The sequence below is a fragment of the Beta vulgaris genome, chromosome 7 (genome assembly GCF_026745355.1).
Source record: "Beta vulgaris subsp. vulgaris cultivar EL10 chromosome 7, EL10.2, whole genome shotgun sequence".
NCBI lineage: Eukaryota > Viridiplantae > Streptophyta > Magnoliopsida > Caryophyllales > Amaranthaceae > Beta > Beta vulgaris.
Window position 1 is genome coordinate 42,267,549 of NC_079208.1, and position 20,866 is coordinate 42,288,414.

At 35.1% G+C, this 20,866-nt stretch overlaps 2 protein-coding genes and 1 pseudogene across 2 annotated transcripts; 1 reads left to right on the forward strand and 2 right to left on the reverse strand.

The window, feature by feature from the left end:
- Positions 1 to 3,130: 3,130 nt before the first annotated feature.
- Positions 3,131 to 4,840, reverse strand: LOC104899559 (xyloglucan galactosyltransferase KATAMARI1 homolog). Its single transcript, XM_048648450.2, has one exon. The coding sequence runs from the start codon at positions 4,622 to 4,624 to the stop codon at positions 3,251 to 3,253; it is 1,374 nt and encodes a 457-aa protein (XP_048504407.1). The 5' UTR covers positions 4,625 to 4,840; the 3' UTR covers positions 3,131 to 3,250.
- Positions 4,841 to 6,447: 1,607 nt separating this feature from the next.
- On the forward strand, positions 6,448 to 9,475 carry LOC125491976 (uncharacterized; annotated as a pseudogene).
- Positions 9,476 to 11,027: 1,552 nt separating this feature from the next.
- LOC125491977 (uncharacterized) lies at positions 11,028 to 12,168 on the reverse strand. The gene is made up of 2 exons (XM_048634058.1): positions 11,772 to 12,168; positions 11,028 to 11,659 (listed from the first exon to the last, which is right to left on the reverse strand). Exons 1-2 carry the CDS (start codon positions 12,166 to 12,168, stop codon positions 11,028 to 11,030), a joined length of 1,029 nt encoding a protein of 342 aa, XP_048490015.1.
- Between the last annotated feature and the right edge of the window lie 8,698 nt (positions 12,169 to 20,866).

Below are 20,866 nucleotides of genomic sequence, written 5' to 3' on the forward strand. Positions count from 1 at the left end.
AATGCTTGGAGCAGCCGTTGCAAATTGCTCGATTGTTTTCATAAAGATTATTTATGCAATAATCCTATTTATATAATCAATATATATAAACTTTTACCCGTTCTCTCGCAAAAATACAAACTTTGGAGTATTTTTAAATAATACAAACTTCACACCAAAATTCCTACAGTAGATCAAGTTGACGGGCGACCTTTAAAACAACTAAATTTTTTTCTAAAAAAACAAAAGTTCTTTCTTTCTCCTCCCCTTCCCCCAACCAACTGAAACCCCTCCCCTACCCTAACCCCACACTCACCCCCATCCCTCCCCACGGAACCACCCTCCCCCTCCCCCATAAAACCACCCCCGCCCCACCACAAAAACCACCCTCCCAGCCACAAAACTTCCTCCTTCCACACTGTCATAAATCACCACACCACCGTCAAAATAACCAAAAAAAAACAAATAGCGATAGATAATCGCCATCTCATATCATATCTCTATTACATAAGGGAAGGGGGGAGCAACGGTGTCCTCTTTTGAACTGACTATTTTACCCCCCTTCCCTTTCTAAATTACAAAAGGAACGGAGATAATAGGAATTAGTTGAAAAGGACTTTTATATAATTAGACTTAAATTTGATTCATCTTCATATAAAATTTTGAAAACAAGATGTGTATGAAATTTGATTAATTTATGACACTGATGAAAAGGTTACAAATTTATTTCTTTTTTTAAAATTCCAATATAAATTTTTGCCCAAAAGTTTTGCAAAATATCCATGTTCAGAAATAAATTTTGAAAAACAAAACAATATCAAACCTTTTTGCGAACAACTTTTGCAAAAATCCATTTTCAGAAAAAAAAATTTACATTAATTTGCGAAATCAGATTGTGTATCAAAAAGTTTAAATTTCATTTCACCTATAATTGAAACTCAAAGTGTTAAAATTTAGAAAAGGAGAAAAATAAAAAATGACCATTTCATGCGAAATCATATTGTGTATGAAAAATTTAAAATTTCATTTGAAATATAATTGAAAGTCAAAGTGTGAACATTTAGGGCCTGTTCTCCCCAGCTTATTTTCAATTCAGTTCAATTCAGTTCAGTTCAGATCAGTTCAGTTTAGATCAGTTCAGTTCAGTTCACATCAGTTCAATTCAGATCAGTTCAGTTCAGCTCTTGACAATACTTTTACTCTCACATATCACTATTCATTTCAGTTCAGTTTAGTTCAATTTAATTCAGTTCAGATCAGTTCAGTTCAGATCAGTTCAGTTCAGTTCAGTTTAGATCAGTTCAGTTCAGATCAGTTCAGTTCAGCTGTTTTATGCCGAAGAGAACAGGCCCTTAGAAAAGGAGAAAAATTAAAATGATGAAAATTTTTAAATATCAATTTGTGAAATCATAATTTAGAAGTTAGACAAGGAAAAATAACTGAAATTGTCATATACTTTTCGGTTACAATTTTGGGATCATAGAGAAATTACTGAAATCCATATCAAAAACTATCATAAATTACAAAAATGAATAAAAGCAAAAAAAAAAAAGGATATTTAGTAAAGAGCATCATACTGATTATAAAAGATTATGCGCATATAAGTCTTGAGAAACAAAAACTATTCAAAATCACAAAAATGAATAACAACAAAAAAAAGAACATGAAAGAATCTTATTCACAAAATGGAGGTGAAATTAAATACTAACTTGCATTTTCAGTTTGTTTACTACTTAGTATTAGGCCTAAAAATATCATCGCACGCATCGCGTGCACAAAAGGCTAGTATGTTAATAAACTATCTCCCCTCAAAAAACAAATATTTCAATAAACTATCATTCGAAATTTGATGCAAGATGAAAAATTAATATTAACTACAAAGTTCAGTAAAAACAAAATTCTACACATTTGTTCGATGCAACAATCAATCAAAGAGACAAAAATTCAGTCTAACATCCAAAAATCAACAGAAATCCATAAAAGAACATGCAAAAAATTTCAGAAACTCGGACCTAAGCAACTAAAATACGCAAATCAGATAACAACAAGTAATCCACAGGTGATCTTCGGAGAAAAAAGAGGGAAAATAAGTAGATAGAAACCGATTTTTGCGAAATCAAAACCACTAGAGCACCACCACCAAATTCGAAACAATCACCACCCCGAGCACCAAACTCGAACAAATCTGGGTTGTGGAGGTTTTGAAATTTGGTGTTAGTTTATAACGGTTGTGGAGGAAAGGAAGAGGAAGAGGAGAGGAGGTGCTGGTCAACCGATTGCACAAGAAAAGAGAGAAGCTTTAATGGCGGAAAAGAGAGAAGAATGAAAAGAAAAAAATGGAGGGAGAAGAACCAGAGCAAACTAAGAAGAAGGGGATATGACGAAAAAAAAGTCACGTCACCAGTTTACCTGCACCAACAAGTGACTAACCGGTCATGACTTATTGGAGGAATTTTGGTCAAAAGTTTGTATTATTAAAAATAATCAAAAATTTGTATTACTGCAAGAGATCGGGCAAAAGTTTGTATTATTCTAGTTAAAAAATCCTTCTGTTTTTATACGGATGGATGAGGTAAAAAAGGGGACCGTCAATGTAGAAGAGTTGCTGTCAAAGTTTTCTGACAATGATGTTTTGGCTATGAGAGAAGAGGTAATAAGCTTATTCCAAGAATCATTTACGCCCAAAATAAGTTGGAAACTACTGAAGATGCATTTGATGTGGCCGTTAAAGAGTTCTCAAGAGGATCAACAATTTGAGGAGAGAAATTCAAGAAGTGGAGTCATATTACTTCCCAGAAGATGGAAAGCATAGTTTATAGTTGGGATTCCTTCTTTTGAAACAAAGAGTACATAAAAGTGTAGGTAGTTAATTTTGAGTTATAAATGTATGTGAATTTCAAAAACTAGCTATGAGTAAGTTGTTGATTTAGTTATAACACTGTAATATTTGATTCCGTGTTTATTTTTCAACTTAACTCAAGTTAATTTCTTTGATCATTTCTTTAGTGAGAAAAACAACATAGCTATTCATCTTGATCCAATTTTCTTTAATCAGTGAGTGAATATAGTTTTTTCCCTTTCCATTTTCTTTAGTTTAAGATATTGTATGTTACTGAAATACTGAATGATGATACAGATATACAATATTGCCCAAGATTTATTACTTTCAGAATTACTGACCCCTATATTGTGTATTCAGACAAGCACATTACAAAAGAAACATCAAATGCATCTGCAAAAGAAACAAAAATCCTACTCATGCTTCTGAAATTTACCAGTCAAATAGTCTCCTAGCATCCTCAATCCTCTCAAGAACTTTCTTCACAGAAACATCAAATGCATCTTCAAAAGTCTCCAAACTTTTACGCGCATATATGATTCTTGGTATCAACTTAATCACCTCTTCTCTCATAGCTGATACATCTTTCTCTGATATCTCTGACAGAACTTTCTCAATACTGATTGTCCCATTTTTAATCCCTTCTTCTGGTATATAAACCGAATATGAGGTGTAAATCCCCGGAAGATGCCACAAGTATTGGGTGTAAGCCGATTTTGGGTGAAAAAAGACAGGGATACAACCAGCCAAGATCGAATCAAAAGTGGACCGTCTAGTGTAAGAGTCCCCTGGAGGCTGCAGACAGAATTCAGACTTCATGAACATCTCAATAATATGAGTAGGAGTGCTACACAAGTCATCATTTTGTGAGCAGTGAACTAGCGTGCAACTGTTGTTTGTCGCATTTTTACACTGACTGATCAGCTCCCCTCTGATTGAATTACTCTGCCAGGGGCGTGGGGCACCAGCAAAGACGAAGAGGAAGCTCCTTTTCGGGGATCTCCTCACTTTCCCCTGCCACTCGAGCACTTCAGTATCGCTCGAGGGATGGAAATAGGTCGGATATGGTACTCCAAATTCGTTGTCATAAGGATTTGATTCTATTGACAGCACTGTCATGTTCCTGCTTTCAGGCAATCTTAAAAGCTTGGTACCCCAATTGTTGTTATTATCACCAGCCCTGTTCAAATCCCAACTAATTCTTCCTACTACAAAGAAGTGATCCCTACCCATCATACGAGCCCACTCGGGCTTTTCCCTTACCCATTTAGTGAAATCTAAGGCACCTGCGTCCCTCACAGTCGTGTTAAACCCGCCCCAAAGAATCGGGCTCACTTGTAGGCTAGGGTAAAACGGAACATAGATTGCTGAGGCTAAGGAAGAGTTGCTAGTTAAGCATTCATATTGCTTCATTCTATTATGAAATATAACTGATAAAGTAAATTGGTTAGTACCATACCAACCTGTTTGGTTGAGTGGACGCCCAAAACCATTATTTTCCATATAAGGGCAGAAATCCCAAAACTGTATAAGAGTATGACAATCTCTTAGCAAGTCTTGGTTGAACCTTGGAGGAAGATCATGTATGTAAACGTAACGACCCGAGCAAAGATCAGGTGTTTCCTTGGTTGCAGTACTAATTCCCTCTTCATCAACCTTACTTGGAGTGACACTTAAAGGTCCAATGATTTTGCTAATTGAGATTTCATAAGATGATATATAGAGTAGGGCAGGTAATGCAAGGAACAATAATAAGCATGTTGCTATCATTGTATGAAATAAGTTCTGGCTATTTATGAATGACATTTTATTTGATCATTAATAATTAGCTTCTTAATGGTTGTTAAGGAGAGAAATGTTGATGTGAATGAAAGTCTTGGCTATAGAAATGATGAAAAGCATTGAGCAAGATTGTTTAGAGATGTTTAATGGAGAAGGCGGGTGTTTGACTAGGAATAATTAAGGCTTACTTTGAAAAACAAATTTCAGCTAAACAAGCAATGCATACGACATACGAGGAAAAATAAATAAATAAATTAATGCAGACATTTATGGAGAGTTATCAAGCTTTTTATATGGTGAATTTTTTTTATTTTAATTGCCAAATGTGTCTTCATGTGGAGAATAAATAACTTGTTTCCATGGGATCAAAATTGAAATAATTCTTACTACATCTTTTGGCAAATTGAGATTATGATAAGTTTAATTGATTAGAGCATCTGTCCTGATTTTAAGAGTAATTAACATTTTAAGATCGATTTCCTTCTTATTTTCATAGTTCTTTATACACTGAAATAATTCTTTTGACAATATTACAACACTTTCGTTAAGAGACTAAGAAATCTAAGCAGCTAAGCTCAATGAATTTTCAAAAACATGATACAGTTTTAAATAACGTATTGCTTTTAGTTTTTTTTTTCCTTTTGGGTGCAAAAGAGAGGGAAAATCTCAAAAAACAAAAATAAAGACAGAAGCAAACTAAGTTTAGGGCCCGTTCCACATTACAATGGTTTTCTTTTTTTGGTTTTTTCATTTTTCAACGTCATATGATATATATCTTATAATGAATAAAAGATTAGTCAAATTTACTGCGAATATGATGATTTTGAAAACTGATAACTAAAAAGTAAAAATCATTTTTTATGATTTCCCGTTTCCCGTTTATGGTTTTTAGTTTTCAAAAAACGGGAAATTGAAAACAAAAAACGATAACGAACGGGCCCTTATCTAATCGTTTTTGGCCAAGCCACACCACTAATTTCAGATATTAAGATAAAGTTTAGCACCGAAGGATTGAAGAGAGAAGAGAGAACTTGGAAGATGAAGAAACAACCAAATTAGTAATTTTTGACAATATTTCCTCCACTTTCTAGTTGCAAGGTTTCTTTATCTTTGATAGCATGTAAATGAACTATTTAACTAAACAACATCTATAATTACATAGAAAATATTGTTAAAGGGTACATGACTCACGAAGTATATGGGGCTCTGCTGCCCGTTCTTGTTCACCAAAAACACCGCTGCCACCGTCTTCTCAGATACCGAGATGTAGAGCTGTAATTTATCTCCCAGATCTGGCCGGGTTATTGTCGGTAGCTTTTTAAAGTGCGCTTTCACTTCCTCGAAAGCCTGCCTCTGCTCATCCCCCCATTCGAACTTCTTGTTTCCTATAAGGATTTTGAAGAACGGTAGGGCCTACTCAGCTGACTTGGATACAAACCTGGTGAGGGCCGCCATTCTTCCTGTCAGTTTTTGAATGTCCCGGATGCTCTTTGGCTCCGGGAGGTCGCTGATGGCCTTAACTTTGTCTGGGTTGGCGTCCAGGGGCGGTTCTAGGCATGTGCGGGGTGGGCGACCGCACCGGGCCTCCAAATAAAAGGGCCTCAAATAGTGTTTTGTATTATATTGTTGATTTATTATACAAAGTAGATTAAATGGACTAGTGGTAATGAAAGGGCCTCATATGCATCAGGTCACAGGTTCTAATCTCCTTAACCTTTTTATTAAGGGTCCAATTTATTATTTTCATTCTTTTAATTCACACGACAACCGAGACTGTCTTTTCTCCTTACTTCAATATTTACCAAGCATCTTTCCGAATTCCACATTCAGTCATTCATTACTATTTTTGTTTTTACAAAATTAAATAGCCCCTTTTCAAGAGAAGTTGAAGGGATGAACTTCAATTCTCAATTCAACGGATTAATCTTCAATTATTTCACTGAATTGATGATTAAGCCGTTAGAAATTGTCCAACTTGAAATTGTTGAGAAGAAGATGATATATAAGATATGTTTGAGGCTTGAATTTTTTAGTAGTTATACCCGACACAAGGTAAGCTTTATACTTTGGCACTTTGCAATTTTTTTTTTTTTTGACTTTTTCTATCCTTTATTTGATATTCTAATTGTGGCTTTTTTGTTATTTATATAGGCTATTGAGATTAGCTTGTTAATTATATCCAACAAATCAACTGAGAAGTCTGAGGGAGTTGAGTTATCTATTTCTGCAACAACATTGAATTTCGGGTGCTATCTTATCTCTCTCTCTTATGAATTTTTACAATAATTGTTTGTGTTTGTTTAATTTGTAATTTTACTTGGTATTTAATATGGTTCGAAAATTTCTCTCGGGACATGAAAAACGGCAAAAGAATAAGAGAGTTGAACAATTGATTCTATCTCAAAGAGGTGCTTTAGATAAGTTTTTTATAAAGGAACCACAAGTAGGTGAACAAACTGGAAATTCTGAAAATTTAGATGGAACTCATGTTGAGGGTGAGAATAATGAACAACAGGAGAATGCGAATTTTTTTGTTAATGATGATGTTACTGTGAATGAAGATGTTAACAGAGAGTTTAACCAATCTGCAGAAAATGTGCCCCAAAATAATGTTCATATTAATAGTACTGTGATTGATGATGTTAACAGAGAGTCCTTTTTATTTGATATATATGATCCCAGAAGATGGGATGGTCTTGATTCAAGTCAGATTGATATACTTGCATTAAATGGTCCTAAAAGAGACTTGACAATAATTAAAGGTCCTAAAGATAAATACTCTCGAAGATTTTCTTCAAGTTTCTATACAAGAACTTTGTCTAATGGTGAAACATGTGATAGAGATTGGCTTGTTTATTCCAAGGAGGTTGACAAAGTGTTCTGTTTTTCTTGTAAATTATTTAAAAAAGGTTTTGGAAAAGGTCAATTAGTAAATGAAGGCTTTAGTGACTGGACACACCTCAGTACTAGACTTAGAGAACATGAAACAAGTGTTGATCATGTTTTGAGCATGGCAACTTGGGGTGACCTTCGACATAGATTGCAACAGAATCAAACAATCGATAGCTTGCTCAAGAGAGATTTAACAAAGAAAAACAATACTGGAAAAATGTAATCTTGAGAATCATTGTTATTGTGAAGTATCTTGGTAAACAAAACCTTGCATTTCGTGGCAAAAAAGAAAAGTTATATCAATCTAGCAATGGAAATTTTCTAGGTCTAATTGAAATGGTGGCTGAATTTGATCCTGTAATGAAAGAGCATATTGAACGTATTAATACAGGCAAGATTCGTCACCATTATTTGAGTCATGATATTCAAAATGAGTTGATATTCTTAATATCTGGTAGAATTAGATCTATGATTATTAAGAAACTAAAAGAAGCAAAATATTTTTCAGTGATGCTAGATTGTACACCCGATGCTAGTCACCAAGAACAAATGACTTTAATTTTAAGGTGTGTTGATGGCTCTTTAAAATCATTTGAAATTAAAGAGTATTTTGTTGAATTTTTACAAGTTGATGATACAACTGGCCAAGGGCTTTTTCAAGTGTTACAAAATGTGTTGAATTCTCATGAACTTGATATTGATAACGTTAGAGGTCAAGGGTATGATAATGGAGCTAACATGAAAGGTAAAAATCAAGGTGTACAAAAAAGACTCTTAGATTTGAATCCTAGAGCGTTTTATACTCCATGTGGTTGTCATAGTTTAAATTTGGTTTTGTGTGATATTGCAAACACTTCATCAAAAGGAGGAGACTTTTTTGGAATAGTCCAACGAATCTATACTTTATTTGCTAATTCTACAAAGAGGTGGTCTATTTTAAAAGAAAACTTGAAAGAGTTTACTCTTAAACCATTGTCAGCCACACGATGGGAAAGTCGAGTTGAAAGCATCAAAGCTATAAGATTTCAAATTGTTGATTTGAGAGAAGCCTTACTTAAAGTAGGTGATGTGGATAATGAACCTAAAATTCAGAGTGAAGCAAAATCTTTAGCCAACAATGAGCTTGGTAGTTTTGAATTCTTACTTGCTACAATCATTTGGCATGAAATTTTAAAAGTTGTGAACTTGGTTAGCAAAGAATTACAATCTAAAGACATGTTGATTGATACTGCTATTGTTAAAATAAAGGGTTTAATATCTTATTTTAAAAGTTACAGGGATGTTGGTTTTGCTAAAGCCATGGATGATGCAAGGAAATTAGCTAATGAAATTGGAATTGAACCTACATTTCCTCACAGGCGTGTAATACGTAGGAAAAGACAATTTGATGAAATTAATAGTGAGGAAACATCTTTATCTCCTGAGGAATCATTTAGAATTCAATACTTTATCTACATTGTAGATCAAGCTATTGAATCTTTGCAAAAAAGGTTTGAACAATATGAATTATATGAGAATATCTTTGGTTTTTTGTTCAATTCTAATAAGCTGCAGTCTATGGATAACATGAAACTCCAATCTTGTTGTAAAAATCTTGAAGATGCACTCAAGAAAGGTGAGGTATCAGATTGTGATGAGAATGATTTATTTGTTGAGTTGAAATTACTTAGAGAAATGTTACCAAAAGAAAATATGGGAGCACTGGATTTATTGAATTTCTTGAAACGATTTACTTGCTTCCCAAATGTAACTACTGTATATCGAATACTTTTGACTATTCCTGTTACCGTTGCTTCTGCAGAACGAAGCTTTTCAAAACTGAAGTTACTCAAGTCATACTTGCGCACAACTATGTCACAAGAAAGATTAAATGGGCTTGCTTTGATGGCGATTGAAAGTGATCTTCTGGGAGAAGTTGATGTTGAAGGTGTTGTAGATGATTTTGTTTCAAAACATGCTATAAGGGGATCACTTTTTAAGTGAATTATTATTGCTTTTGGAAATCCTATAACCTGAAATTATACTTCATCAATGTGATATTTTGGGTTAATAAAATAGATGGTTTTTTTTATATATAAAAAAGTTATGATCGAGGGCCCAATTTTTAGATATTGCACGGGGCCTCGTTAAGTCTAGCTCCGCCCCTGTTGGCGTCAATGCCTCTTTCACTTACCATGAACCCCAGGAACTTGCCAGATCTCACCCCGAACACGCATTTTTTGGGGTTCAACTTCATATGATATTGCCGGAGCGTGGCGAAGGTTTCTTCCAAGTCAACGACGTGCTCTTCCTCTGTCAGGCTTTTCACTATGCTGTCGTCGACGTATACCTCGACATTCCGACCTTTTTGGTGCTCGAAAATCTTGTCCACTAATTTTTGGTACGTGGCACCGGCATTTTTGAGCCCAAAGGGCTTGGCTTTGTATGCATAGACCCCGGCATCCGTGATGAAAGCCGCTTTGTTTCTATCGGACTCTAGCAGGATGATCTGATGGTAACCAGAGAAAGCGTCCATGAAGCTTAGAAAGGCATGGCCGCTAGTAGAGTCCACTAGTTGGTCTATTCTGGGCAATGGGTAGCAGTCCTTGGGACAGGCTTTGTTGAGGTCGTTGAAATCAACACACATCCACCATGTCCCGTTTGCTTTTTTCACCATGACTACATTCGCAAGCCATTCAGGATAATAGTCACAGGGCTCAATGAAGTCTGCTGCCAGCAACTTGTCCACCTCCTCTTTGATGGCTGCATTTTTCTCACTGGAAAAAATTCGCTTCTTTTGTTTTACCGGCCAGACATCTTCATTCACATTCAGTCGGTGCACCATGAATTCCAGGTCGATGCCCGGCATCTCGTCCGCGGAGAAAGAGAAGATGTCGGCGTGACCCCTCAGCAAGGAAATCAGGTTAACTTTAACCTCTTCTGCCAGATCGGCCCCAATCTTCATGGTTCTTTCCGGCCTGTCCTGCTCTAAGCTTACTTCCTCTGTCTCTCCTTCTGGGTTAGGTCTCGGCTGATCTACCGGCCTTCCCTCGAAATTTTCCATTGACAGATCTTTTTTGGCCTTGTTTTCCAGCCTTCGTTTCTTCCGCTCTGACGGCGGTGTATCAGCGGGACGCTTATGGTCAGAGTGCATGAGAGCGATCAAGTAGCATGCCCTTGCCGACTCTTGATTCCCCCTGAGTTTCTCGGGGTTGCCGTCGTTTGAGGTATAAACCATTGTAAGGTGGTAGGTTGATACTACAGCTTAAGCGTCATGAATCAAGGGTCGTCCTATGATGGCGTTGTACGCCACCGGTACATCAACAATAAGGAATTCTACTAGCAGGTCTCTTAAGTGATATCCCTCCTCCAACTTTACAGCCAGCTTGATGGTTCCTTCTCGGATGACAGATGCCCCTGTGAAACCGATAACAGGATATGAGACCGGCTTTAGACATGTAGTGTCGAAGCCCATTTTTTCGAATGTCTCCTTATACAAGATGTTGGCAGAACTTCCCCCATCTACCAACACGCGATGCACCATTGCGGTTGATATCTACAGAGATACTACCAAAGGGTCGTCATGGGGGTAGACGATGCCCTTGGCGTCCTCTGCCGTAAAAGCCATAGATGGCATGGCTGGGGGTGCCGGCCACTTCTTGGCATTGTGATAGTTCACCTGGTGCCTGACTTCCTTCAAGCTTGCTTTAGCACCATGTATGCTTCCCCCTCTTGTCGGTCCACCCGTGATGACATGGATTTCAGTGATCCTGTCTTTGACTGGCCTTCTGTTGCCATTTTCATCTTCTCTAGATGGAGATTTTCGGTCAACCCTCGCTTGGTACTGGGTGAAATATCCTCGTCTAATGAGGTCTTCGATCCCGTCCTTGAGGTCTTTGCAGTCTTGGGTTATGCGACCGTAATCTCTGTGAAATTCGCACCACTTTGATTTATCCCGGCCTTTGTAATACATCTTCCTAGGCCTACACCACTTGTCATCATCTTTGTGCAACTCGTATATCTGGGCCCGTGATGTCGTGGGAGGAGTGTAGTTGTTGTACTTATCAGGTCTGCCTTCATGGTCCTTTTTCACAGAGTTACTTTCCTCTCTTCTATTGGAGGTGTCCGGCTTCTTGTCTTTCCGGTACTTATCATCTTTGCGGTTTTTTTCCTTATCCTTCTCCTCTGCTGCAGGCCTCTTAGCATTTGATGCTTTGTCAAACTCTTCCCTCCCGGATGAAGTCGTTTGCCTTGCCCAACACCTCTGTGAGGCTTGTTAGCTTCTTTCGGCCCAAATAACTCCTGAAGGGAGTTCCTTCCTTTAGTCCTGTCATGAGAGCTAGGACGGCAACATCCTTCTGGAGGGTAGGAATGGTGACAGCTTCTGCATTAAAACGCCCGACATAGTCTCTCAGACTTTCTGTCTCCCCCTGTTTGACCGACATCAGCTCGCCGGTGGTCTTCTCCCTGCGTTTGTTGCTAACAAAGTGCGTAACAAACATTGATGTAAGCTGGCGGAAGTCAAAGACTGTTGCCGGTGGTATGCTTTTGAACCATGTATGTCCCAGTCCAGTCAGTGTAGAGGGGAACACCTTGCACCATACTGAGTCAGTGTCGGTGTATAGCAGCATGTGCCCCTCATAGGCCGATATATGGTCTTCCGGGTCAGTCCTACCGTGATACTTACATGTCGGCATCTTGATTTTCTCCATGGGCTCTTGGAGAATAGCAGTGGAGAATGGCGAATTCCGCAAAGATACCGGTGCTTTTCACCGGTATTCACTTCCCTTCCTTAGATGAGAGGATTGCTGTTGGACCTCTGTGTCTTGCGCTTCCTCCTCCTCTTCTTCTTCTCCCATATGCTCTGTGGGGGTTTTGGAGTTGGTCACCTGATCCTGATCATGTCGGCCTTGCTCTCCTGGCGGCCCGTCCCAGGGAACGAAGTTTTCTCATTGGGTTGTGGGCTCTGCTCAGAGGTCGCTTAGCGGGCGGACCGGTCGGTGGGGTATGGCTTGCCATGGCTTGGAAGACCATCGCAGCACTCCGAAGTTGTTCTGGGGTAAACATGTGCTGCAGGGTATGGAAGATGTTTTCTTGGGGAGTCTCAGGGTTTTTTCTACCTTTGTCAGTGAGCGGCCGACCTTGTCTTGTGGCCGGCAGCGGAGTTGAGAATCCTGGGGGGGTTTTCTCAACGGGAACATTGTTTTAATCTGTTTCCGGCATCCCAAATTGCTGATTAGGATCCATGGGGGTTAACTTGTTTGTAAGAAATGGCTTAGACTACAAGGTATTGTTCGCCCCTCCTTCTAGGGCCAATTGTTCCGGTATGGGACAAGTTTTTAGGGTACAAACCGGGAGGCCTTTAGTCAATCTAGCCGGTTCAAGTTCCTGCAAGAAAGAATACGTAAACTAGCCTCGGGGGTTGATCCGAGGAACGCCCCTCCGATGCCTAAGTCAGTTTTGGGAAACACAGGTAGGTATCAAGTATAGATTTTTGGGATTCGTGAACGTATCTTATGACTCAGATCAACGGGAGGGTACCCGAATAGGCCCGTATACAGATTGGGCCCTGTATTTACGGGGGATATTCTAAGTATATTCCTTCAGGATATACTTTTATCTCATAAGCAACCTTTATCTTTTAGGCCCGTAGGCGCTGGTGAATGAGGCTGAATCAAGCCCAAGCCCTTGGCAGAGGGCCCGGAGATAGATGCCGGCTAATCATCGTAATGGAACCGGCATGACAAAGTGAACAGCTCAGTGATAAGCTTGTGTGACCACAACCATGGACATCGGTCTAGTTAGACCGGTATGGCACTTAATCAGCCCCCATACAAAGTGTTTTCTTGGTTTATTATTATTCCTAAACAAAGTTTACTTACAAGAAGAGAAAAATATCATATATCAATCAAACAAAGTTAAATAAGCTAAAGTAAAACCAGTAATATCATTTATGCTCAGGTTGCATTATTTTAATAAGCTGTCCTCGTTAAGTTAGGGTGTATATTCTACATTAGTTTATACTCTGTGGAGTATGTTAGATTAGTGAAGGCTCTGGAAAATAATTAGTGCTAGTAAATCAAGATACAAAACTATGCTAAATACATTGTTACCTTATTCTTCTCCCTTATTGATTCATACTATCTTCTGTAATATTTGTAATCTTATTCCTCTGATCTCTGTAATCTTGTTAATGTAATCTTTTTCAATTAGTCAATATTTCTCGTAAAGACTATTTGTAGTCACGTAATATGTTAATAATAATCATTAAACATTTATCTAAAGTTCTAAACTATTACAAAATATCTCTATTATATCTCTATTATATAAGAGAAGGGGGAGCTATGTTGTCCTCTTTTGAACTGACTATTTTACCCCCCTTCCCTTTCTAAATTACAAAAGGAATCTCAAAATTAAAATCGGAACTCAAAAAAAACTACCAAAAATTAATTTATAACACTCACTCACAAATCACTCACAAATCACTTAAAAGAAGAAACTTTACAAATCACTCATACAATTAAGAAAATCATGTTATAAAAATCACGCAAATCACTCAAATAATCAGGAATTTATTAAAACTTAAAATTAACATACAAAGTAAAACTAATAACCTAGAACGTCAATACATAAAAAAACTTTACTACAAAAATTTACTTACAAATCACTGTTCTCAAGAACCATTCACAATTACATACTCACAAAAGTTACCTATAAACACAAATTTGAGAAAAGCATAAGCTTTTGACGCCGATATCACACATTCATCCATCGACAATTTGCGAACTTCGAAAAAGGTAAATAATTCTTTTAACCTTCAAAATTATTTTACATTAGTTGAAATAAACAATAGCAAATTAGTTGACTGTTATGTAGTTAAAAAAATGGAGATGACAACAATGAGTTCAAAAGGGCTTTTATACAATCAGACTTAAATTTAATTCATTTTCATATAAAACAAATTTAGTTTTTTCTAAAAAAATGCCAATATTTAAATTTTTGCCCATAACTTTTGCAAAAAGTCCATGTTCAGAAATAAATTTTGAAAAACAAAACAATATCAAACTTTTTGCGAACAATTTTTGCAAAAATCTTTTTGAAAAAAAAACTAAATTAATTTGCGAAAAGTAACGATTTTTGTTTTTCTAAAAAAAATCCAATATCAAATTTATGAAAAAAATCAAAATTTCATTTCAAATATAATTAAGCTCAAAGTGTTAAAATTTAGAAAAGGATTAAAATTGAAATGATGAAAATTTTTAAATATCAATGTGCAAACATAATTTAGAAGTTAGACAAGGAAAAAAAACTGAGGTGTATTTGTAGTGAAATCATAATTTAGAAGTTAGACAAGGAAAAAAAATTATTTACTTTTTCATAGTGTTTCCTATATATAATGAAACTTTTACATATATTTGGACCTATCTCTTTCTATTATATAATAGCGATTAATTATCAAGGTAAAAAGGTTTATTTAAAATCATTCAAGAATTAAAGTACAACATATCTCTATTATATAAGGAGGGGAGGGGCTATGGTGTCCCCGAATGAAGAGACTATTTTACCCTTTTCCTTTCTAAATTACAAATCCAATTACAAACCAAAGGGAGATTCAAATAAAAATACTGAAAATTAAATTATAACAATCACTCACAAGTCAACTTAAATCATAGAATTGCATAATTTACATTATACAAAACACTCAAACAATGAAACTTTACAAAAACCAAAAAATTGACTTACAAACTACAACCAATACACTACGTCAATACATACTCACAAAAATTTGACTTGAAATCCAAGTGTCCATTTCTTCACAATATATGAATAGTGTACTTAATTTAAAAATAACTAAAAAATTATAATATTAGAAATCATAGATAAATTCAATAAAATTTCTATTTTGTTCATAGAAGTTTGACCTTGAAAAAAAGAGACGGGAGAGACTTAAGTGACAGAGACAAACCAATTAAATTTTGCAACTAAAAATAATTATACTTTGTATGTATAATGTTCAAATTTTGACTTTTATATAAGTCGGAAAAAATCGAGTTTCTGTCTTGAAAAGAATTCAAGCACGCATCGCGTGCAAAAAATACTATATTTATATAAACCAAGAGGAGAACTATGGCGTCCCCTCTTGAAAATACTTATATATCCTTAATCTTACAAAAAATAATAAAGAAAAGATTTTCTTAATTCTTTTCTTATTTATAAACTAGTATTTGGGCCCGGGCGTTGCTCCCGGTTGGTATTGTGCTACCGACTTGATATGCATTTTTTCCATTCCCACTAAAATATATTAAGAAAAACTCAACATTTAAAAGGTACAAATATAATAATTTGGAAACTTAAAGCATGATTAAAATTTGGTTAAGATGGTAATTGTGTCATGTATAATAGCAAGAGGTCATAGGTTTAAATCTTGTTGCAAGTCAATTCTACTTTTGTTAATTGACATGACTTATGTACACATTGGACAATTCTAAGGGCTTGTTCTCTTCGGCATAAAACAACTGAACTGAATTGATTGGAGTTGAACTGAACTGAACTGAACTAATTGGAACTGAACTGAACTGAATTGAATTGAATTAAATTGAATGTAATAAATATATAAATAATATTTAAACAATAATAATATGAATATTAAATAATAATTATAATGATAAGTAATAATAATGAATAATAATAATAGTATTTTTGATATTTTTAAATGATAGTTATAAATAAATAATATTAATAATCATAAATTAATGATAATAATTAATGATAATAATGATAATTAATAATAATTAGTTTATATTATTTGTATTAATATATTAATACTTGATGATGATATATAATAACAATAATATCTAAGAAGTAAATTAATATTACTATTTTAATAATTGGATTTAATAATATAATAATATTTAGTAATAAAATAATGATTGGTTTGGACCGCAAAAGTTACATCATAAACCGTCTTGAAGCGATTTGATTGGTTTATGGGCTAAAAACATGGGTTTATTTGTGCTTTAACCTAAACCATGTTCATCCTAATAATAATAGTAATAATAATGAGTAAAGCTATAATAAGCAAAATAATATATAGAAACAACAACAACAACAACAACAACAACAACAACAACAACAACAACAACAACAACAACAACAACAACAACAACAACAACAATAATAATAATAATAATAATAATAATAATAATAATAATAATAATAATAATAATAATAATTAATAGTAATGATATAAAAATAAATAATAATAATAATAATAATAATAATAATAAGAGTAATTAGTAAAATAAATTATACCAACATAATAATAATATTTAACAAATTGGTTATAAAAGAATGAAGCTGAACTGAACTGAACTGAACTGAACTGAACTGATTGGAGCTGAACTGAAGTGATTGGAGCTGAACTGATTGGAGTTGAACTAAGCTGAACTGATTGGAGGTAAACTGAAAATAAGCTGGGGAGAACAGACCCTAATTGAGTAACAGGGGTGTCATGTGGCGTGTATACATTGCCACACACGCCTTTTAATATATTTGTACTAGTCTTCAATGCACGCGATGCGTGCGTCAATTGTTTGGGTCTATTCTTAATAAATTTCATCTAAATATAATTTAAGAAGTAAAATTTATAATTATTGTTTTACTAGAAACTAATGTAAAGTGATTAGAAATTGTAATAATGAACATTTAGATATAAGGTCTTATAGTCAATTTAAATTTGTGATTTTTTTAAATTAAATAACTATTTTTCTAATTATGTCAAGTTACTTTGTTAATGTTTACTTAGTTTAACTTATCATTAGAATTTTGACCCCATCTTTAAATTAGGAAAGTATATAGTGTAGAAGATTTGAATATCCAATTATATATTTAGCTAAGGACAAAAAAGACTTTTAAAGGGAGATACCATAGCTTCCCCTTGACTTATAATATACTAGCTTTTTATGCACGCGATGCGTGCGATGACATTTTAAAGCCTAATTATTACTAAGTAGTAAACAAAAAGCAAATGCAAGTTAGTATTTAAGTTCACTCCATTTTGTGAATAAGATTCTTGAAATACAATCAAATAGTATTTAAAAACACTTTAATAAATAAGTATAAGTATTGAAATTGCATTTGTAACTACTTTTTTGTTGACATTAACTAATTTTCTTGAAAATCCACGCACACTCTATAGCCCAGTCAACTTCAAATATGTAATCAACGGTGTGGAACTGATTAATTCCATGGTGTTACTTGGTGGATGTAAAAACCATGAGTATTCTTTGAAACCGAAAACATTCATAACTTTGTTGAAAACTGTTGCTCTTCCATTAGGCTGCAATTAATAGAGATATTAGTTTTTAGTTGTAAAACGATACGTTAAAAAAGTTTGGAATACTTGACAAACCTGTTGAAGTAGTGATTTGATTTCAGTCGGAGTACACCGCAACATGTGTTGAGTTAGGTCTTCATCAATGTTACTCCCATTTACCACTCTTGTCAGAAATAATGAGTCGAAGCATTAATCTGTCAAGGAAAACACAATTAATAAGATTTGTGAATATTTGTAATATATGTAGATTAATGTTATAAAGTTTATACCTTGGAATAGTTGCAGCATTTGTTAGATTGCACCGTACACATTTATAGACCGTTTGGGTGATGACAATTTTTCATTACATGCTTCGTAAATAATCTCATCAGGTTGTGACTCAATACGCCTCACATGAGCGACTAATCGACAATAATGAACCTATCATAGAAAACAACAAATATTCGTTATTTTGTTTTGTATTGATAATTCCACTAATAAACAAATTGAAAAGGTTTATAGTTATTTACACTCTTATAGTAGGTAATTTAGATATCCGAGTACGAATGGCATTATAAACTGCAATTGATGAATGCATTGCAAATGGACATGAGCGGAAAGCCGCAACCCGTTTCTGTGCCAGTTTCTCGGTGTCATACCTGAATCGGCAGTATGTGAGAATCAATTTATATACATAATAAGGTGCGTATAATTTTTTTTGATTAGTTGATTGGTGTGAAACTGAATGTTGCATACCATGCAGATAATAAACTGGTAAATTTGTTCTCTGTATTTAAGTATATTCTGCTGTAATAGCCGGTCGTAAGATATACCCCTGTTGACATAAATGATTCCAAAAATTAATCTTGGTCACCATATACATATACAAATTTAAAAGCAATATCTTTGTTGTATGAAAAGGGATGTTATTCATACCGTGGTAATTTTTCAGATGAAGCCCACATGCGACAACAATTGAATGTTGTTTCCCATAATCAAATGGTCCATCTCCGAAGACATGAACATAATCATTCCAAACAGTTAATTTGATAATGATCCACCTGGAGAGAATAAAGTTAAAAAAAGCAATGCACTATAATAATAAATTGTGATATTAAATAAAGAATGTGCACGTAGTGTTATCCATTATTGCAACATCTCTTTTAAAGAGTTGTTTCCAACCGTTGAATCGGTGATACATCAAGGAGTATTCCAATGACATCTGAGAAACGTTCACCATGCATTAAATATGTGTTTTCGTAGTGACAACATGTATATGGTTGGAAATAAATAGACTTTACCGAATAATTTGTCACTGCAATAGACACGACGCCATATATGAGATAACGGCACTATTTGCAAAAAAAAGTGGGCATTGCAAGGTCATCTTATCTTCAAGAATGACATAAGATGCATCAGTCAATAACATCTGTCTGGAATCGTCAACAATGTCATTTGTGTAGTCAGCAGGCACTATTACAGAGGAGCACATAGATGTAGCCGTCTTGAAATCCCAAGAAATCTCTCAATATGGGGGACAATACAGTACACTGTATGCCATCACCCTATAAAGCAATAATGATAATAATTATTATGGGTGTAATAATGGAAAGAAATTTCCCAATATAATAAGAGTTATTTATAAATTTACCTCACTATCCACAAAAAGCATTTTCCAAATTTGTTTGCAAGCTCCACGATGTGTGAAGGTGAAGATGTCAAAATTATGAACCAATCGTGCTCCACATCATATTTTCGTACTCCGCAAGGAAATAAATGAGCAAAGGGTGTACAATGATATTCCATCCTAACAATTACCACAATTACATCAAATATATAAAACATCACTTTCAATTGATACTGTTAAATCAAAACATCCGTGCATTAAAACCATGTGTAAACTACATACTATCAAAAGTATAATTCATAACATTTATTAAATTTCATGAAATATGGTAATAAAATATTTGAATGTAAGATACACTATGTAGAAAGTAACAAAACTTCCTTGTACACAATATTTTTTGTGAACACTCCTTTATTTCCTCTAATCTTTCCATTGTCGACCGCAATCTTTGTCGTGTTCTCGGAAATTCCACGCGAAAGTGCAACATACAACTGCCCATGGCTAAATACATGATCAGGAAGATATATCCCAACATGTGGGATGGTTTGCCCTTGAGACTTGTTTATAGTTAAACCAAAACTCAACTTTACAGGGAATTGCTTTCTGACCATCTCAAAAGGTAACCTAATATCTTCAGCAGTTTTCAACGGAATTCTTGGCAAAAAGACCCTGTTTCCCCTTGCATGTCCAGTTAAAATCTCAGCATCGATGAAATGATCCTTTAGCGAATGGCAAAGTAGTCGGTTCCATTACAAAGACCATTTTTAGGATCGATATTCCTGAGAAGCATTAGAGGAACGCCAGGTTTCAGTTTGAGCACATGTGGAGGCAGTCCTGACGCGACAATTGAATTTAGGAACTCTTGCTGATACAGGTTTCTTGTATCATCAGGCACTGAATCAAATGAGTAGTATGTTCGTCCTTCTCCGAGAAATCGTTCGATAACCTTGTCATTGATTCTATCAGCATTTTCGTTCAATGGAGTGATGATTGCTCTTTCAACCATAAAATTTCCATCACCGATGTGTTCATTTAGATTGGGGAAAATTTGATCAATCAACCCATCAATCGAGGTATCAGCAACAGTAGGGATAACCATGTTACTCGGCAATTTTATCATATCAGCAACAACTCATGCTTTCTCTCAATTGCAGAACCGAAATATGGTTCCATAGTGGAGACCTTATCAAGTATGCATCAATCATTTGAGCTCTTGTCCCATTTCTCACAACAGGTAGAACTTGCCTGAAATCCCCACCAAACACAATTATTTTTCCCCCAAATGGCAAGTCATTTCCCATTAAATTCTTAAGTGAACGATCAGCTGCTTCAAACTGATACTTATGTGTCATTGGTGCCTCATCCCATATAATAACTGAAGAATGTTTTAAAAGAATGCCGGTTTTTGAACCCTTTGTAAAGGTGCATGACGATGAGCTATCTGGTTTTAAGG

What these genes read in the sequence shown, in the direction of transcription:
- LOC104899559 (XM_048648450.2), bottom strand. Translation starts at nt 4,624, where the DNA reads ATGTCATTCATAAATAGCCAGAACTTATTTCATACAATGATAGCAACA.
- LOC125491977 (XM_048634058.1), bottom strand. Translation starts at nt 12,168, where the DNA reads ATGCCGACATGTAAGTATCACGGTAGGACTGACCCGGAAGACCATATA. An exon ending in GGAAGGAACTCCCTTCAGGA is followed by an intron (nt 11,660 to 11,771) that starts GTTATTTGGGCC and finishes AGAGGCCTGCAG; the next exon opens with CAGAGGAGAAGGATAAGGAA.